At 31.7% G+C, this 19,018-nt stretch overlaps 1 protein-coding gene across 1 annotated transcript in view; it reads right to left on the reverse strand.

Annotated features, from left to right (window-relative positions):
* Positions 1-19,018, reverse strand: part of LOC127706900 (1-phosphatidylinositol 4,5-bisphosphate phosphodiesterase eta-2-like) — a 62,004-nt gene that overhangs the window by 9,436 nt on the left and 33,550 nt on the right. The window contains 12 exon segments of the mRNA XM_052211627.1: positions 751-815; positions 2,033-2,140; positions 3,669-3,842; positions 4,738-4,957; positions 8,573-8,649; positions 9,308-9,393; positions 12,531-12,651; positions 13,846-13,931; positions 14,855-14,972; positions 16,007-16,097; positions 16,571-16,637; positions 17,958-18,070. Coding sequence (XP_052067587.1) covers positions 751-815; positions 2,033-2,140; positions 3,669-3,842; positions 4,738-4,957; positions 8,573-8,649; positions 9,308-9,393; positions 12,531-12,651; positions 13,846-13,931; positions 14,855-14,972; positions 16,007-16,097; positions 16,571-16,637; positions 17,958-18,070 — 1,326 coding nt within the window.

A 19,018-nucleotide genomic window follows, 5' to 3' on the forward strand; every position in this document is an offset into this window, starting at 1 on the left:
GATAGTATATAAATATAAAACAAAAAAGCAGAAAAAAATGAAGGGTCCGTGTGCTTGTTTTCTAGATAATAGCCATTAAAAATTTGGCAGGAAATGATCCTCTCTAGATTTTTCGTACTTTTAACATTGTCCGCTTTTCTCTTTTAAAAACTATGAAAAAATAACAAGGATTTTATAAGATTTTCAAATATGGCTTTTAAAACTATATGTAATAAAATTATGAAAAGAAAAGTAGGGGTTAGTGGACAAAATTTTTTAATAGCAAAACCTGGATAAAACCAGAGGATTCCGAACATCTGGCAAAAATTCAAATACAAGAGGAGCAAACATCCTTAAAGTGGTGAAGTTAAGTGTCGTAAGAGTTCCATGCTCTCTGCAAATTCAAAAACCCTTGAAATAACAGGCTAGGGGAGGGTTGGGTGCCTGCTAACATGTTTAACCCTGCCACATTCTGTATGTGCCTGTCCAAAGTCAGGATCCTGTAATTCAGTGGTTGTCGATTGTTTCTGTGTATCATATTTGTTTTTCGTTCATTATTTTGTACATAAATTAGGCCGTTAGTTTTCTTGTTTGAATTTGTTTTACATTTGTCATATCGGGGCCTTTTATAGCTGACTGTGTGGTATTGGTTTTGCTCATTGTTGAAGGCCATACGATGACCTATAGTTGTTAATTTCTGTGTCAATTGGTCTCTGGTGGAGAGTTGTCTCATTGGCAATCATACCACATCTTCTTATTTTTATAACTTACTTTAACTATTAATTTCCTTCGCTTTGGATTTTTAATTTTCTCTGTAACTATACCAAACTTGTCACCTAAAATAAACAGACACAAAATGATTAAAGATTTTATAATAAGTAATTGGATGCAATGAAAACAATGAATATTCATCTTTCATATTCTTCAATATAAAAGTTTATTTAAAACTGACCAATGAGTGATATAGTGTAACCCTGAACTTAGCTTTCTTTTCTTTCTATTAAAATTGTGTCTAAGGAGGAGGAGTTGGAATAACTTGTATCTAATCATTTTTGCAATAATTTGCAAAAAAAGTATGTTTAAACTAAACCAACTCAATTCTTTCACATTTAGACTTTTCTAGTCGTCTTTGAATTGACTTTTCTCTTACTGTGTCCTTGTATATTTGAACAGTGAACTACACTCTTTCATATCAGGACAACCCTGCTCCACATGTGGCACCTATCATGTTGCTCATGTTAGTACAAACCGGTAATAAGTCTAATTCGGTAGGTCACATTCGGGAAAAGGGGGAGCAATGCATGGAGTCACGTGATCTGTATTAATTTAATCAGATTGGTCATTTTGAGGCATCAAACAAGGGTAGACCCTAAACACAAATATTTTTTATTTGGACAGATTCATGATAAGATAGTTTTACCTTCTACAATGAAGTAGCTAACTAAACTAACTGTAAGTTTTTATAAAGGAGTAGGTCCAGTAAGACCCCTTTTTGGCCCCAAAATATAGCAGTTTTACAAAATTGTTAAAATGTAAACTTTTAGCTATTCATTGGAAAGTAGAATACTTCTGTTACATACATATGGGCTGTTTTTGATAATACAATGCATATTTATTGGGTACTAGCATCATTAAGTCATGCTAAATTACTGAAATCTTCATAATTTTAGCATTTGAGTTAATTTTTAGACGGTTCCGTCTTAAATGGACGTGGCCGCATTTGTGTTCATTCTTAATATTTAAATGTAAGTTGTATTTGATGATAATACATAACATATATAAAGGTTGAGGATGAACACAGATGCCGCCACTTTCATTTTTGACAAAAACCATCTGAAAAGTGACATATTATGGCATATTTGATAGATTTATAACATTTAAGCTTGAATATGAGCGTCTTTAATGACTAAATCAGTTCAAATCTTTCACATTAAAAAATTGATTCTACTAAAGTAGACACTTAAGTGTTTAAAAAGTGTCCAAAATCTTTCATCAGATGAACCAGAAATTTGGGGCCAAAATCGGCCCTTACCGGACCTACTCCTTTACTTACTTGACAAAAGGAACTGTGGCTTCAGTAAGTATCCACATCCTCCATTATCCATAAATTTCCCATGATTCAATTGCAATGGTTCACCACCTGTCTGGAAATTCAGGGCAACTAAAACAAAATCAAAAAGTGAATCATTATAGGGTAAAAATAGTTCCAGTTAAATACTGTATGTCATATACTTTCATACTTAAGATAGAATATTGTTGCAAACTTTAAATTTTGCAATCATTTCTCAATATTAAAAGCTAACTATATGTATTATTTTTGTCTACTTACTTTACAGGGTTATAAACAAATGAGATCAATATTGAAGATTATTTTGTCACCATGCAAGTGCAATCTTTTGATTGTCTGATTCTTGTTTTGAATAAGTTATATTTCTAAATCTATTGGTCCCTAGCTGCATACTGAGACTTCTAATTAAAAAAAAATCTCCATGTATTTATTACTAAAAATAAAAATTAAAACTGTCTTAACAAACTTGTGATACCATAAATTTGGTTATTTTTGCATCTGGCTTGTTCATGGTTGATTCATTAGATCATGGGACCATTCCATTTAAAATCTGGACAGGAGGAGTGGATGGTTACCTTGTCAAAGACCCCCTTAAGAAAATTTTCAGGCACATTTCAATCCCTCAGATGCTTGGCTTAAAACCCCTCAGATGCCAAATTGTGCCATCAACCCCTCATTTTTACATATTTAGACAAGAAAAGACCACACAGAAACAAAAAATGGGTACATCTCAGATACATTTTGAGCCAATCGATACCCCTAAGAAATGACTTTTGTTACCCCTCAGAAAAAAACATACACCCCCCCTTTTCAGTTATTAAATGGAATGGTCGAAAGTAAAACCTATGCTGTGCACAACATGTAAATCAGTGTTCCAGCTAGCATGAAATGGAGGGGCGCTGCACCCTGCCCCCGAAATTTTGTGCCCCTCTGCCTTTTTTAAGCGCCCCTCTGCCCCTCTGTGCCCTTTTGAAAAAAGTTTAAAAAACGATCTTTTTTCCTCATATCGTCGCCATTTTGTTGAGTTCTTTATACACACACTTCATTAAGACAACAGATTAAAATTGTTGACACTTGTTACCTGTATATAATCACCTATTTGATTAGAGTCAATTACTTAATCAGGTGAAATTTACGACCCTGTCTAATCCCTTTGCCCTGAAGCACCAAACATCCAAGTTAAATGAATTGATTTTTTAACACCTGACGATGCAAAATAGAATTTATAAAATAAATGTGAACGATGTTCATTTCTATTGTATTTGTTATTTATAAAATAACGTTCATTAAATTGTAAATGTGTCTGAGTGTTTTCCTAATAAATCTAAAAATCTATTAAAAAAGAATCATTCCAATAGTATATTGTAAATCGTCAACACGCAAAATGCCGATGAAAAAAAGAAAAAATGACCAACTCGAAAATGACAAGAAGAAAATATAAAAGACTTGCCAGTCTATTACATCTTTTTTTCAAGAATAATGACCATCAAAGGTAAAAAAATAATTTAATTCTTTACTTCTTTAATAAACAGTGAAATCTTCGGGTAAGATAAAATTTGACATTGTCAACAAAGTAAATAATGAAAATTAGACACACACTTTTCTCTATTATTTAACCTACCAACTTGGCATCCAACATTCCACATTGGTGTAGGATTATAGTTGCTTGAGTCTGTTCTTGAACCAGCGGGGTAAGTACGGACAAACAGTTTCTGTGTCAGTTTGTTCAGTCCTTCTGGGTCATGGTCTATTATCTTCAACACTTTGTTTTCACCAATGGATGCAAACATTCCATCTGAAAAGGAATTGAAAATTTTTTTTTAAATAAGAATGACTTTTTTTTCCTTATATTGTATTTCAATGCAAGTAAGATCTTCTTTTCATCTCTGACTTATATTCTTATCTAGGGTAAATTAAAAATATCTTAGGAGTGTATTTTGTTATTAAAGATAGATAACATTTATTTCAGCTATGATTGTTAAGTATTCATGTGAAATTGAATTGAAATAATCTGTGGTATAGTACTTAATTGGAAGCTGAGAAGTTATTTATGAAAATTTAATTATTGACAAAAACTTTCATTGATCTTGTTTCAGTTATGTCCCTTTATATAGGTAAAACTCTTGGCCCAAGATGGCAAAGAACAGTATTATTTTGTAGTGCACTTATTTTAGACAATTAAAACACAAATTAAAAAAAAAATTTCACCTGCTCTATTTCAAGATTTTTACAGTGTAGTGATTGTAAAATATTAACCCTTTTCAACCAGACCAATTCATTGTTTTCTTTACATTACGAATTCATTTTTTTTTATATGTGTAATTTCATCCCTACTTACTATTTCATGCATAAAACATAAAGAAATATATTTGGAAGATGTATAAAAAAAAAAATGCAAATTATCTACTGTCTACACTAGAGATAATAATGGTAGACAATGAAAATAAGATAACTGTGTCTACGTACCTCTTAACTACTTAAAGCTATGAAAAACTTCGATTATTTGTGGCAACATTTTATGATGTTGATTAAAAACATGGTGAATTCAGTACACTTAAGATTGGTTTGAGATTGTCATTTCCATCTACCTGCAAGGGGATTGGGCACAGAGTGGACAAATCTTCTAGATGGTTATAGATTGGACATGCATTAGTCCCTTCAATCACCTGAGCTGAGGTGAAAAATTCTACCTGTTGCTAAAGTTTCCTCTATCCCTTTATAACTAACAGCCTTCATTCCAACAATTGCTGAGAATTTGGGAGATAACTTCAATTTTGACTTTTTCTTTGTTGCCCGTTCTTTCTCCTGTGAGGTTGCGTCTTGTACCTCAGCTGCCTCATCCTCGTCACTGACTTCATGTTCCTCTTCATCTTCTGGCACTGTGTTTCCTACTGTAGCAAGTCTTTTACCCTAGAAACAATATATAAATGTACTTAACTTTATAATGTTCATAAGGAGTAAATCACTGTTCCAACCTCTTTTAGGGGGTGGACAAGGGGTCCATGATTCCAACTTCCCTCCCTTACTCTCAACAAAAATCAGTCAAAGAAACTTTTCCAGCTTATCCCTATATTTTACTCCTGATTCCTTCCCACTGACTCTTGCTTACATCCCCCTATTCCCAGATTCCTTTATCCTTGTCCAACCACTCCTTTTTATTGACATTTTGGTAGCATTCCATTTTTTTGTTGTTATTTTTTCATATAAGAACATAAATAAGGATATCTAGGGCTGTTAAAATTTGGACTATAAATGACCATTAAATGTAAATCTTGCTTGAAGATTGTAACTAGATTAGTGTCAAGTTTTAACACCAAAGTCTATTATGTGTTCAAAATATTCAATTGAAATGGAAAAAAGGGGGAGGGGTCATTTTTAGAATGTTAATAGAGGTTTTATGCTGAGGATGATAAAACCATTTTTTGCATAAATCAGCTGAAAAATGTTTACAGAAGTGGTATAAAGCATTTAAAGCAATTTTCCTGTTTATTATTTCTAAAAAAAGATGCTAAAGTTGTCTACTGAGATATCAATCTACAGAAAAAGTAGTTTGTCAAAAGTCAGAGGTATTTGGTATTAGATTGCTTAGACATATATATATAACTTGGGTTCACTGATCTGAACACAATTCTATGTAAAATATATCATTTACTCCAACAAAAATGTTCTCTAAAATTGAATTGATGCATTTATGTATACATTTTTCAATACACTGGCAAATACCATATATTCCCAGATTTTATTGTTTACTGGTACCCCAATTGAAAATTAACTGCAGCAACAGTTATTCAACAAGAATCCAGCAGCATTTCATTTGACCCAACAAATTTCGAAACAGAAAGCTGGATTCCTGTTATGCAGTTCTATTGTTGCTGTGAACAATTCATTTGGTTCCAGTTAAGCCCAATATCTGATAAACGAAGAAATACTACAACAATGAAGAGCTACACAGATGAATGCAGGTTGAGATTTTGTGCAAGTCTGCTCACACATAATGGTGATATCCAACTAAGTATTCTACTGTACATAACACATAAATAATGATATCCAAATCAGATTAAGAACTAATTGGAGGAGATTACACCAAAGTAGATTTTCCATGGGGATCGAGGACAAAAAATTAACGTTAATCATACATTTTTTATAGAAAAATTCTGTGCTCATCTTACAATTTGTTGTCATCAAATACAAAGTAAAGGTTACGGGTCAAAAGGGTCAGTTAGACTCTATTAAAATTAATCTGTATCTTCTTGTATGACATTTTGTGGTTGCTAATATCATTTTCAACTTTATCAATATATTAAGGATGCATTTTATAAAAAGTTCCAAATGGTGAAGTTGAAATCATCCCTTTCGTAAATTTTACGGACGCCATCACGAGTTGGTTGACCGTTATGGAATAACCGTTTCACAGATGATATCGGATATGTTCCTTATGTCGTAACTACAATACCCTTCCCTTTTCACGAATGTGACTTACCGAATTAGACTATTTACCGGATTTGTAATAACATAAGCAACACAACGGGTGCCACATGTGGAGCAGGATCTGCTTACCCTTCCAGAGCACCTGAGATCACCCCCAATTTTTGGTGGGTTTCGTGTTGCTTTGTTTTTAGTTTTCTATGTTGTGTCATCTGTACTATTATATATATTTGTCTGTTTGTCTTTTTATTTTTGGCCATGGTGTTGTCAGTTTGTTTTCGATCTATGAGTTTGACTGTCCCTCTGGTATCTTACATCCCTCTTTTATAAAGTTTTTTAATCAGTTTAAAGTCTGTATTCTAAATGTTTTGTGTTGATGTTACTAATTAATATGTCTATTCCAAAATTGACCTGTTAATTAACAGGATCTGCAATTCAATGAAATTGACTCTTTACTGACCTCTTTGATAAAGTTAGCTTAAGTCAGCTTATGGTTATTTTTAGTACTGCAAAAAACTTCTTTATTAGTAATATTTTAGACAACTTTTTTAAGGCTTGTACATAAAACATTTAAACACAAATCTTCTTGGATAGGGAAATACACTACAGATTGGGTGGATTTGATCATCTCCATCAATCCATGACAGAAGGAGGCAGAGTGGGCAAAATTTCTAGGTGGTCAAAAGTGCTCTATAGTGAAGTGGACATTCCATTTCTTTTCTGTCTTCTTAAGAATTAAACAAACAATGCATTTAGAAAAAATGAGTTAAGTTTATATTAATTTAATATTGTTAAAAAATCTGAGGTTGAATTTAAGCGGCAGGAGTTGGCTGTTGCACAAGGCAAACAAGACTGTGTTTTAAAAGTGCAATTTGTAATTTTCATTTCCAGGTAAATAAGAGAATGCATTTTAAAAGCACTGTTTTATTTTGCAAGCAAACAAAGGTCAATGCAGACACAAAAAAAAACAACAGAAAAACAGACACATTAAAAAGCAAAACATAAGATGTGCTACACAAGATTAAATAATTCTAATTCTATTTACCGTCTCGTCACTGAGTTTTCCTCCCAGTAAAAAGAAAAACAAATAAAGCTAATAATAACAAGGCATAATATAAAATGCAGATTTAAACACATTTTGTTGCAAACAAAAGCCAATCTAGTCAATGTCTAAATTATTCAGTACAATAAAGTATAATAAAAACATATTTAATTTGAATTTTAAATCAGTTTAAAGTTCGAAGATAAATATCCAAAACCAGATGCAGATCAAATAAAACTATCAATTTTTATTTTTTGCAATGGCAAGCATTATTTTCATAAAAGAGAGAACTAACACCAAAAGTTCAAAAGTGGCTGCTATATTCTTCTTCTTGAGAGAGTTAAAATAAAATAAATCCATCACAAGACCAGCTTTTGGCTATCAACAAAGATGTTTTAACCATTAAATTTGAAATTCCAAATGTGGCATGGTTTTACATGATGATTTTATGTTAATTTATTTTGCAGCTAATTGTTAAAGTATCTGATGCGAAATTGATTTGACATGCAACATACTAGCAGAAAAAAAAGGCAACAATTGCAGCAATTGTGAGCCTGAATATTCTTCCTTAAGATGTAAATACTCTGCCTAGTAAATGTGGGGTCTAAAAGTCATTAGTACAAGTCAAATATAAAATTAAAGTTATCTCTCTTTGGCCATTCTAATCCTCAGACAGCCACATTAGTCTAGTTTACAAAATACTAAAAATGGTAAATTCAAGGGAATTCAAGCTTTTATAAATGTTTGTGCCACAGAAGACATAACCTTTTTCAAGATGGCTCATGTTATATTTAACTGAACAAGACTACGCTATTGTGGTCAATCAGCTGTGTCCATGCAAATAAGAGAATTAATACTTCGTGAATATAAAACTTTAAATATAATAAACTTTTCCTTTCATTTTCTTCTACACAACCCAGCTTTTACTCAACTCTTCTTCGTCTATATGCTTGTAAGTGAATAAAAAAAAAATCAACTATCTAATTTATATTTAAAAAACATTTTCAAAGGAAACCAGGAAAAAATTACAATATGTAATAATATATATATATATTTACCTTGAGAATAATTTTGCCCATGAGATCACTTGGAGATGGGATGGTTGCAGGAGGCTCTTCAGGGGCATATAAGAGATCTGTAAACAAACAGAAGATATATATATATATATATATATAGAGTGCGTTTTGTTAAAATATACTTTTTCACTTTTTTGGTCTTTTGGAAAATGTTGTTTGTGCTGTATTTAGACCCCTCTACAAAGAAATTTGTTTTGCATGCACACGTATAAAAATTGCGGTTTTTATCCAACGCAATCATAGGTTTGAACGTTGTTTTCAATTTAGACTTGTATATATATATATATATATATATAGTGTCACAAACAAAATATTTGTGATATTTATTACTTTGGGAATCTTCTAGGTATAAATTTTCATACATTTGTAGCAAACATACAATTTTGAATAAAACTCATTTTAAAAAGTTATATGTTATCAATAAGATTTGTAAAAAGTTAAAAAGTTAAAAATAACATTAGTATAAATTAAAATGTTGTCAATAAGATTTGAACAGTCTGTGAAGAATTAAACTTTCTTATTTGATAAGAAAATCTGTTAACCAAAAAATCCAATAAATTATTTAACCCAACATCAAGCAATTTGTTAATTTAAATTTAAAAGAAAAAACAAAATTTTTTAAAACAACACAACAACTAAAACATTAAAATTCAGTCAACATTCAAGTGATAGTGATCTGTTTAATGTTAATGTATACAGTCACAGTGACCTACTTACCTCCAAAGATGGCATTTACTTTGTTAGCCATAACAGCTTGTTGTTTGACAGAACAATGATTTTCTATTGAAAGTATGACAGGATACCTGTGAATATATAGAAAAACAGATTATTTTTACAAAATTTAACAACAAGAACTCTAATATAAATAAACTCATCATAGATACCAGGATTAAAATTGTGTATGCCAGGCGAGTGTTTCATTTACAAAAGACTCATCTGTGTCAAAAAAAGTTTAAAAGGCCAAATAAAGTACAAAGTTGAAGAGCATTGAGGACCCAAAATTCCAATAGACCACAGTGAACTCAGTTGCTCTGGAAGGATAAGAGGTACCAGCACCACTGGTGGCACTTGTGGTGTTGCTAATGCTAAAATCCAATGTTTGCGCCAATTAAGCGGAGACTTAATCATGACTTTAAGGTAAATGAGAATGAGATTACATTTATAATATACGAAACATATTTATAATCATCTTTGACAGATACTACATAAGATTCCATCAAATTCTGATGATGTCTGTAAAACATTCAAGGAAATTACCTCAAATTTCCCATTAAGAACCCTACTTAAGGTGTCATAGTAACTTTAAATAACAAGAATGTGTCCATAGTACACGGATGCCCCACTCGCACTATCATTTTCTATGTTCAGTGGACCGTGAAATTGGGGTCAGAACTCTAATTTGACATTAAAATTAGAAAGATCATATCATAGGGAACATGTGTACTAAGTTTCAAGTTAATTGGACTTCAACTTCATCAAAACTAGAGGCTCTCAAGAGCCTGTGTCGCTCACCTGTATTTACTGATGCTATGGAAATCATGTAAAATAAGGTTAAAATCATAATTAATAGTATTAGATATTAGATATTATAATGGTATCTAAGATAATAACAAAAAACTGCAAAACTTATGTAAAATTACTAACTCAGGGGCAGCAACCCAACAACGGGTTGTCGGATTCGTCTGAAAATTTCAGGGCAGATAAATCTAAATCTGATGAACATTTTTGCCACCTGTCAGAATCGCTCTAAATGCTTTAGTTTCAGAGATATAAACCAAAAACTGCATTTTACCCCTATGTTCTATTTTTAACCAAGTCGGCCATGATGGTTGGATGGCGGGGTCATCAGACACATTTTTTAAACTAGATACCCTAATAATGATTATGGCCAAGTATGGTTAACTTTGTTTCAGTAGTTTCAGAGAAGAAGATTTTTGTAAAAGATTACAAAAATTTACGAAAAATTGACTATAAAGGGCAATAACTCCGAAAGGGGTCAACTGACAATTTTGGTCAGGACGACTTATTTGTAGATCTTACTTTGCTGAACATTATTGCTGTTTATAGTTTATCTCTATCTATAATAATATTCAATATAATAACCAAAAACTGCAAAACTTCCTTAAAATTATCAATTTAGGGGCAGCAACCCAACAACAGGTTGCCAGATTTGTCTGAAAATTTCAGGGCAGATAGATCTTGACCTGATAATCAGTTTTATCCTGTCAGATTTACTCTAAATGCTTTGGTTTCAGAGATATAAGCCAAAATCTACATTTTACCCCTATGTTTTATTTTTAGCCATGGCGGCCATCTTGGTTGGTTGGCATGGTCATCGGACACATTTTTTAAACTAGATACCCTAATGATGATTGTGGCCAAGTTTGGTTAAATTTGGCCCAGTGGTTTCAGAGGAGAAGATTTTTGTAAAAAGCTAACAACGACGGACGAAGACATCGACGACGACGACGGACGACGGACGCCAAGTGATGAGAAAAGCTCACTTGGCCCTTTGGGCCAGGTGAGCTAAAAAGCTGTTTCACACAATCCCATTTTCATGTTCAATGAACCGTAAAATTTGGACCAAAACCCAAATTTGCCATACTTTTTAGAAAGTCCCAATCATAATGACTATGTATGCAAAGTTACAAGTGGATGCAACTATAACTTCATCATAAACTACCTTGACCAAATCTTTAACCTGACACGGGACAGAAGGACGAACAGATGGATGAACGAACGAACGAACGAACGAAGGAAGGAATGGACGCACAGACCTGAATACATAATGCCCCTTCTTCTATCGTAGGCGGGGCATAAAAATCTAAGTTTTCTGCTATTCGTCTGCATCTTTTCAAACACACATTAAAATTTGAAATTTCACCTAAAAATTCAACATCCGATGTCAATTTTGTTAATTTCTCTGCAAGAAAAATTTGAATTCTTATCTTGACAAATTTTATTGGTAAATTGTAATAAAAATTAAAGAACCTTAGTGAGTGCCCTCACATACCCCACGTCCCCACATTGTCATTGGAGAAATAAAATATGTGTAAGAAAAAAATTTGTATAAGAAAAAAAAATTGAATCATAATTTCCTGTCAATATGCACATCTACATAGTATGTCCTTATTATCTACAAAGTTTCATGAAATTATGTTGTGTGGTTTCAGAGGAGTTGCGATGACAAACTGTTGCAGAAGTACATTGAAGCAAATAAGTTCAAAGGGGCATAACTCCTAGAAAAAAAATTGAATCATAATTTCCTGTCGATGTGCACATCTACATAGTATGTCCTTATTATCAACAAAGTTTCATGAAATTCTGTTGTGTGGTTTCAGAGGAATTGTGATGACAAACTGTTGCAGTAGTACATTGAAGCAAATAAGTTCAAAGGGGCGTAACTCCTAGAAAAAAAATTGAACCGTAATTTCCTGTCGATATGCACATCTACATAGTGTGTCCTTATTATCTAAAAAGGTTTCATGAAATTCTGTTGTGTGGTATCAGAGGAGTTGCGATGACAAACTGTTGCAGTAGTACATTAAAGTAAATAAGTTCAAAGGGGCGTTACTCCTAGAAAATATTTAAATCGCAATTTCCTGTCGATATGCACAACTACATAGTATGTCCTTATTATCTAAAAAGGTTTCGTGAAATTCTGTGATGTAGTTTGAGAGGAGTTGCGATGACAAGAAACAGGACTGACGGACTGACGGACAGACGGACGTACAGACGGACAGACAGACGGACGGGTCAAAAACATTATACCCTCCGCAACCCGTTGCATGGGGTATAAAAATAAACATGAATTGTAATTGACTTGTGGGGAAAAAGTTGATGATAAAAACAAACTATAAGCTATATTTCTCTTATGGAAACCAAGAAGAAAATTTAAGTTGTAAATGTGTTACCATGGAAACGAAGATATTTAACTTACGGTGATGCTTGGAATGCATATTCTTTTATTGCTGTGATGACATCATGGAAAAGAATTTTGGATGTTAATGTGTAACCATGGTAAATAACAGGCTCATCGTCAGGCCCATCCCAACAGTCCACTGAAAGAAGAGAAAGATCTTATACTTATGTTGCCATAGTAACCAATAAATATGTAACCATGGTAAATAACAGGTTCTTCATCAGGACCATTTATACAGTACACTGTAGAAGAATAAAATCATATATTTATGTTGCCATAGTAACCAATAAATGTGTAACCATGGTTAATAACAGGTTATTCATCAGGACCAATTATACAGTTCACTGAAGAAGAATAAAATCATATATTTATGTTGCCATATAAGGTAACCAATAAATGTATACTGGTAACCATGGTAAATAACAGGCTCTTTACAAGGATCATTTTAACAGTCCACTGAAGAAGAATAAAAGAACAGAGTTCCAATGTCCCCCGTGTTGCACATATTTCATCTGTTCTGTCCAAGGACAATAACTAAAAAAAATTTTTTGGTTCTTTAAAACTTTTTAAAATTATCTTGCTTTTGAAATTGTCTGAGACATTGATGTTATATACCTTTGGTTATGAATTTAATAAAAATCTGGCAAATATTGTACATGCGAGAGCACTTAAAATGCAATTTTTCATATAATCAATGTTTCCAAGGGGCATAATTCTTTTAAAAATAATTGATCAGCACTGATTTTCGAACTTGTTAAAGACATTGCTAATATAAACATATGATAGTAGTTTCATAAAATTCGGGCAAGAATTGTACATGAGAGCGCTTACGATGCAATTTTCCAAATTATTAATGTTTCCAAGGGGCATAACTCAAATAATTGATCGGCACTGATTTTCGAACTCGTCCATGACATTACTGATATAAACCTATGAGATAAGTTTCATTGAAATTTGGCAAGAATTGTACACTTGAGAGCGCTAACAAAACAGACAGACACACAGATGGACGGACACCCGCCCGGCATTTCTATGTCCCCCGCAAAGTAGTGTGCAGGGGACAATAAAATCATGTATTTATGTTGCCATAGTAACCAATAAATGTACTATCATAATAAATTACAACCTCATTATCAGTCAATAAACACTTCAATAAAAAGTAGAATGTATTTATGTTGCAATAGTATTAAATTACTACTTTAATGAACTGAAACTTCCCATGGTAAATTACAAGCACATAGTCAGAAAGATGTCTTTTTTGTTAGGTTTTTTATTGGGTTGCTGTCTCATTGACCTCAAACCAATTTTCCTTTTATTCAGATTAAGTACTTACATTCTACACATCTACATCCATTTGATAGAGCTGTTATATAGGCCTCTACTTTACTGGGACCTTTCAACTGATCCTCTTGTAAATATCTGGTAAAAAAAAGTCATATTGTTAATGCAATTTCATATTTTGCTCATTCACAACATGGATAATAAACAATATCGTTTGTTACTATATATCATATTTCTTTTTTCGTTCATTATTTTATACAAAAATCATATTGTTAGTTTTCTCGTTTGAATTGTTTTACATTTGTCATTTCAGTGCCTTTTATAGCTGACTATGGGGTATGGGTTTTGCTCATTGTTGAAGGCCGTACAGTGACCTACTGTTGTTAACTTCTATGTCATTTTGTCTCTTGTGGAGAGTTGTCTCATTGGCAATCATACAACATTTTCTTATTTTTATATTGAATAAGAGTTTATCTTGATCTTTCATGAAGACGCAAATATAGATTCTAAATTCTATCAAACATCTTCTATGGTAAAAATGAACATCCTGTAGCTCATTTTTCAAAAGGATTAAAATGATCATGCTATATATGTCAGTGAAAATTAATATGTGAGTGATCGATAATTACTTGTATATCAAATGGTCTTTCCTCAAATTCCAAACAGAAAATGATAAATGTATATATGAAAACACATGGCTAAAATCTAAATATATGTGAAAAGTTTTGCTACCTATAATGTATATTTAAAATGAAATAAGAACACATATTTTTGCACCAAACATCAAAACAACAAAATTAGAATTATGTTTGCAATCTACTTCTATGAGACATAGCTTGTCAATCATCCTTCAAAGGTGGGTTGTTTCTTCAGGCACTCCATTTATCTCCATAAGTGTATAGAACAGAGGATCAAATCCCAAGAAATATACAACATATTTTCTTATTTCAAAATTATTTTATGTTATCTATTATGTTTCTTTATATAAATAAGAAGATGTGGTATGAGTGCCAAAGAGACAACTATCCATCTAAGTCGCAATGTGTAAAAAGTAAACTTACGTATTATGCGATGAATTTACAAAATAATGAGTAACAGGTCTGTTCATATCTTGATAAACTCTGGTATGAGCAGGTTTAAATATCTGTTGATCTTTAGAGCAAAGAAAACACCTAAAACCTACAATAGTAAAAGCAATTTTGAAATTAAATTGTCTCCCCTTGATTATATATTTTAAACATTTTTTCTGAGTTATTTGCCCTTAGTCTATCAATGAAATAATTCATCATAGTAATAAGAGACTAAAAAGTAATCAAAATCTCTGGATGTCTTTGTTTTTTGTGTTGTTAGTTTGCTGTCTTATTGATATATCTACCCAAAATCTCAATATCAACATCAATTCAGATTATATCACAGTTTCTATATCAATATCAATTCATGTGACAGTTTTAGCATTGCAGTAATAACACCTTATACATTTTATTCTAATAAAATCATTCCTGTTTATATCCCTTAAAATTTATTTATCTCCCAATTTGTAGACATAATTTATTTAAAATTCACCTTTCTTAATTATTCATAGTTGTAAACAACTAAAAGTTAATGGTGGACGGCCATTTGTCTTTTGTTTGGGTGGGGGGGAACAATTTTTAATTACAAACTATTTCTTTCTGTAAAAAATAGAAACAAGAATGTCCCGTCATGGCCAGTTTGGGGAAATGGATAGGCAAATGCTCACATTAAATCTGTGACGAAACAGTGTGCTAAATGTCCTCCTTTACACCATAACTCATGGTGGTGCTCCTAATGAAAGGAGGCTTATACGTATCATACAATACAATACAGTAATTTTTTTTATAACTGAACTTCATATTTATTTTTTTCCCTAATTTTCATTTCCTCTCTGAAACAAATTATAATTTTGTCTATGAAATGTAAAAATCAAACAATATACTTGATGAAAATCACAAATCCAAGCATCTAATCAATTCCAATGTATTAATTATTTTCTATTAAAATGTAAATAACTGTAAACATTTAAACTTGGTAACCATAAAAAAAATTGTTTCAAATATTGGTTTATCCTGGGTTGTTTGGTAAATTTGTGGCAGTAAAATCTATGTTTTGCATAGGCCTAGCTAAAAATATAATAAAAATATCTTTTTTTGGTTTGTGCTCAGACATGTTTCTGGATAATAAATGAAATTTCTTACCAATAAGACTCATTTGATCTTCTAGCTGCATATTTTTCTGAGGTTCATAAGCTGCTATATATTCCTTGGCTTGATCTTCACTTACATTCTCCTGTATAACAAAATAAAATATACAGTTCAAGATTATGATAAAAAATTATAAGATTCAGGATTACTTTTTTAAAAAGTGTCACTTGTACACTCTTTAGTCTTATTTTAACATAAAAAACTTGGAGTTCAAGATTATGATGCAAATAATATTATTCTTTTCTACATATAAAGTGATGAATACATAAACAGTTTTTAATATATCAATTGCCTCATTCAAATAATTTTTTAAAGTTAATTGTCTTCATGAATTAAGAAAATATGTGTGTTGTGTTGCTTGCTTTTTATGAATAAATTTTATAAAGATATTTTTTGCTCCTGGATTTCTTAGTTTTTGGGGGGGACTTTTCTTTTCCTTATTGGGTTACCACACTAGTTTAAACTCTTCTCTTCATAATAGCCTTTGGAGGCTTGAATAAATCCTTGAATCTTTGTCCTCTATATTAAGTTTCTTAGCTTTTTTAGATTTTCTATTACCTTTTGTTGTTCCTTCATGAACCTTTGAAGATCATCAGCTGTAAAATAACCTTTACCGCCATCATACCTGAAAGAAAATAAAAAAATTCATAAAGATTTCCAGTGCTTTAAAATTTCCTAAAATTAATTCATATTTCAATATTACTGAGAATAGTTCAAAGTTCAAATATTACAGGTACATATGAAGTTTTGATAGAAAAACAAAGGCTATGGGGTATCCATCCATGACACAAAATTAATACATACACAGCAACAACAACAACAACAAAAAAAAAAAAAAAAAAAAAGAAAAAAAAAAAAAACATACAAAAAGCAAAGGAACAGAGCTTTTATTGCTGTTCTTCATCTCAAAATCACAGTGAGGCCTTCAACACGGGGGCTAAAAAAATTTAACATGTAAATAAAATAAACAGAATTTTTTCAGCTTTTAATTTTTCACTATTTTGTAAATCAATCAAAGCAGATTCAAGGGTATATAATCCTAAGGTTTTTAATAAAATTATTATATTGCTTTTTAACATTTTTTCAAGAGTTCTATATTAGAGAATTTTGTAAGTAAGTGAAAATGAAATTTTTGCATAAAAAAATTATGAAAAGAAGAATGTGTCCATTTCACAGTATACCCCGGCTTGCAAATATGCAAGAGCCACTGTAGTAAAGTAAAAAGTGCAGAAACATCAAAACATCAAATTCAGCAATTTTTCCATTTATGAAGGTACATAATTCGAGGAACAATGAAAGTGATCCCACTCACATTCAAACCCGATTTGCTTTTGGCTGTAAATTTGCTTTGTGTATAAATTTCATATCATTCGGTTGAGGCAAACTTAAGTTAAGAGAATGGAAACCAATTTTGGGATGTACGTGAAGACAGACAAGGGTAAACCTTAATGCCCCCTTAAATCATCATCCCTAAACAAGGCTCTTGGTTGGTAGATCTTTGGTAAGTCCCTTTGTAATTCATTTATAACTTGTCCACAGTAATTTGAGGAGCAAAATAAGAGCTTAACATACTAAGACACTTTGTCTATTTCAGGATTTATGATTTTTATCCTCCATGAGAAACTCAACCAGTGCACTTGGGAAGCAGGTACCGCTTACCCTTCTGAAGAACCTGAGTTCACCCCCACCTTTTGATTGGACTTGTGTTGCTCATGGTATCTAGTTTTCTGTGAAGCATTCCATGACCTTATCTTTTTTTTTGGCTGTGGTGTTGTCTGTCATTTTTAATTTATTGTTTTTGATTGTTATCTTGGTCTCCTCTTCCTTTTGTCTACATTTCTTTCAAATTTTACTTTGGTGAGTTGTAGTCTTTATAGAAAATTAAACCACATCTCCTTTTATTCATATTTTGTTAAACTTGACAACACACAATTGGATATCTTACTTGAGAAAAATTTCTTCTATTTCAATTCTTTCTGTTACCGAATGATAAAAATGTACAAATTCTTCAGCATCTAATGTTGATGTCTCTCCCATACCCTTGTTGGTGTCTGCTTTCTGCAAAATATAATCAAAATATAATTTTATTTTCATGTTATATAGTTATATTTATCTAACCACTTCTTTACGATGTCTGATGGTGTCCCACAAAAACTTCCTTATAGGAACCAAAAAAAACTGCTTCGCTGAGCGCAGCTTAAGATACGCCCGCAGAGGTCCAACCCTGAACAGTTGGGGCAAAAATGGACACAATATTCAAGCTTGATTCAGGTCTGAATTTGGATTGTAATTAAATATTTGACATATGATAGGTTTCTGAATAAATGTAGTCAAAGAACTTGAAATTGGTTATATGAATTGAATTTATATTCAATTAAAGATTTCTTGCTGTTGTGCAATAGTCCCCAATACTTAGTAAATCTGTTGTCAGACTATAAACAAATAAAGTTCAATTAATTCTCAATGTCATATTAGAAATTTATGGAAATAAAAAGGGAGCTTACATCAATAGATATAAACAAATCACCAAAGTTTCATGAGAATTGGTGACAGCATTTGTGAGTTATTGTCCGAAAACTGGAAAATCACCCCTTTTTTTAATGAATAAAACCCCATAACTCAGAAATGTAAAATGTAAAATTTATAAAATTCTAAAGGGAGCTTACATCAATACATACAAACAATTCACCAAAGTTTCATACGAATTGCTGAAAGAATTTTTTAGTTTTTGTCCGAAAACTGGAAAATCCCCCCTTTTTTTATGAATAAAACCCTGTAACTCAGAAACGTAAAATCTAAAATTTATAAAAATCAAAAGGGAGCTCATGTCAATAGATATAAACAATTCACCACAATTTCTTGCAAGTTGGTGAAAGCATTCTTGACTTATTGTCCGAAAACTGGAAAATCCCCCTTTTTTTAATGATTAAAACCCCATAATTCGGAAACGTAAAATCTAAATTTTATAAAAAACGAAAGGGAGCTCACGTCAATAGATATAAACAA

The sequence above is a fragment of the Mytilus californianus genome, unplaced genomic scaffold (assembly GCF_021869535.1).
Source record: "Mytilus californianus isolate M0D057914Y unplaced genomic scaffold, xbMytCali1.0.p SCAF_6, whole genome shotgun sequence".
In the NCBI taxonomy this organism is placed as follows: Eukaryota; Metazoa; Mollusca; class Bivalvia; order Mytilida; family Mytilidae; genus Mytilus; species Mytilus californianus.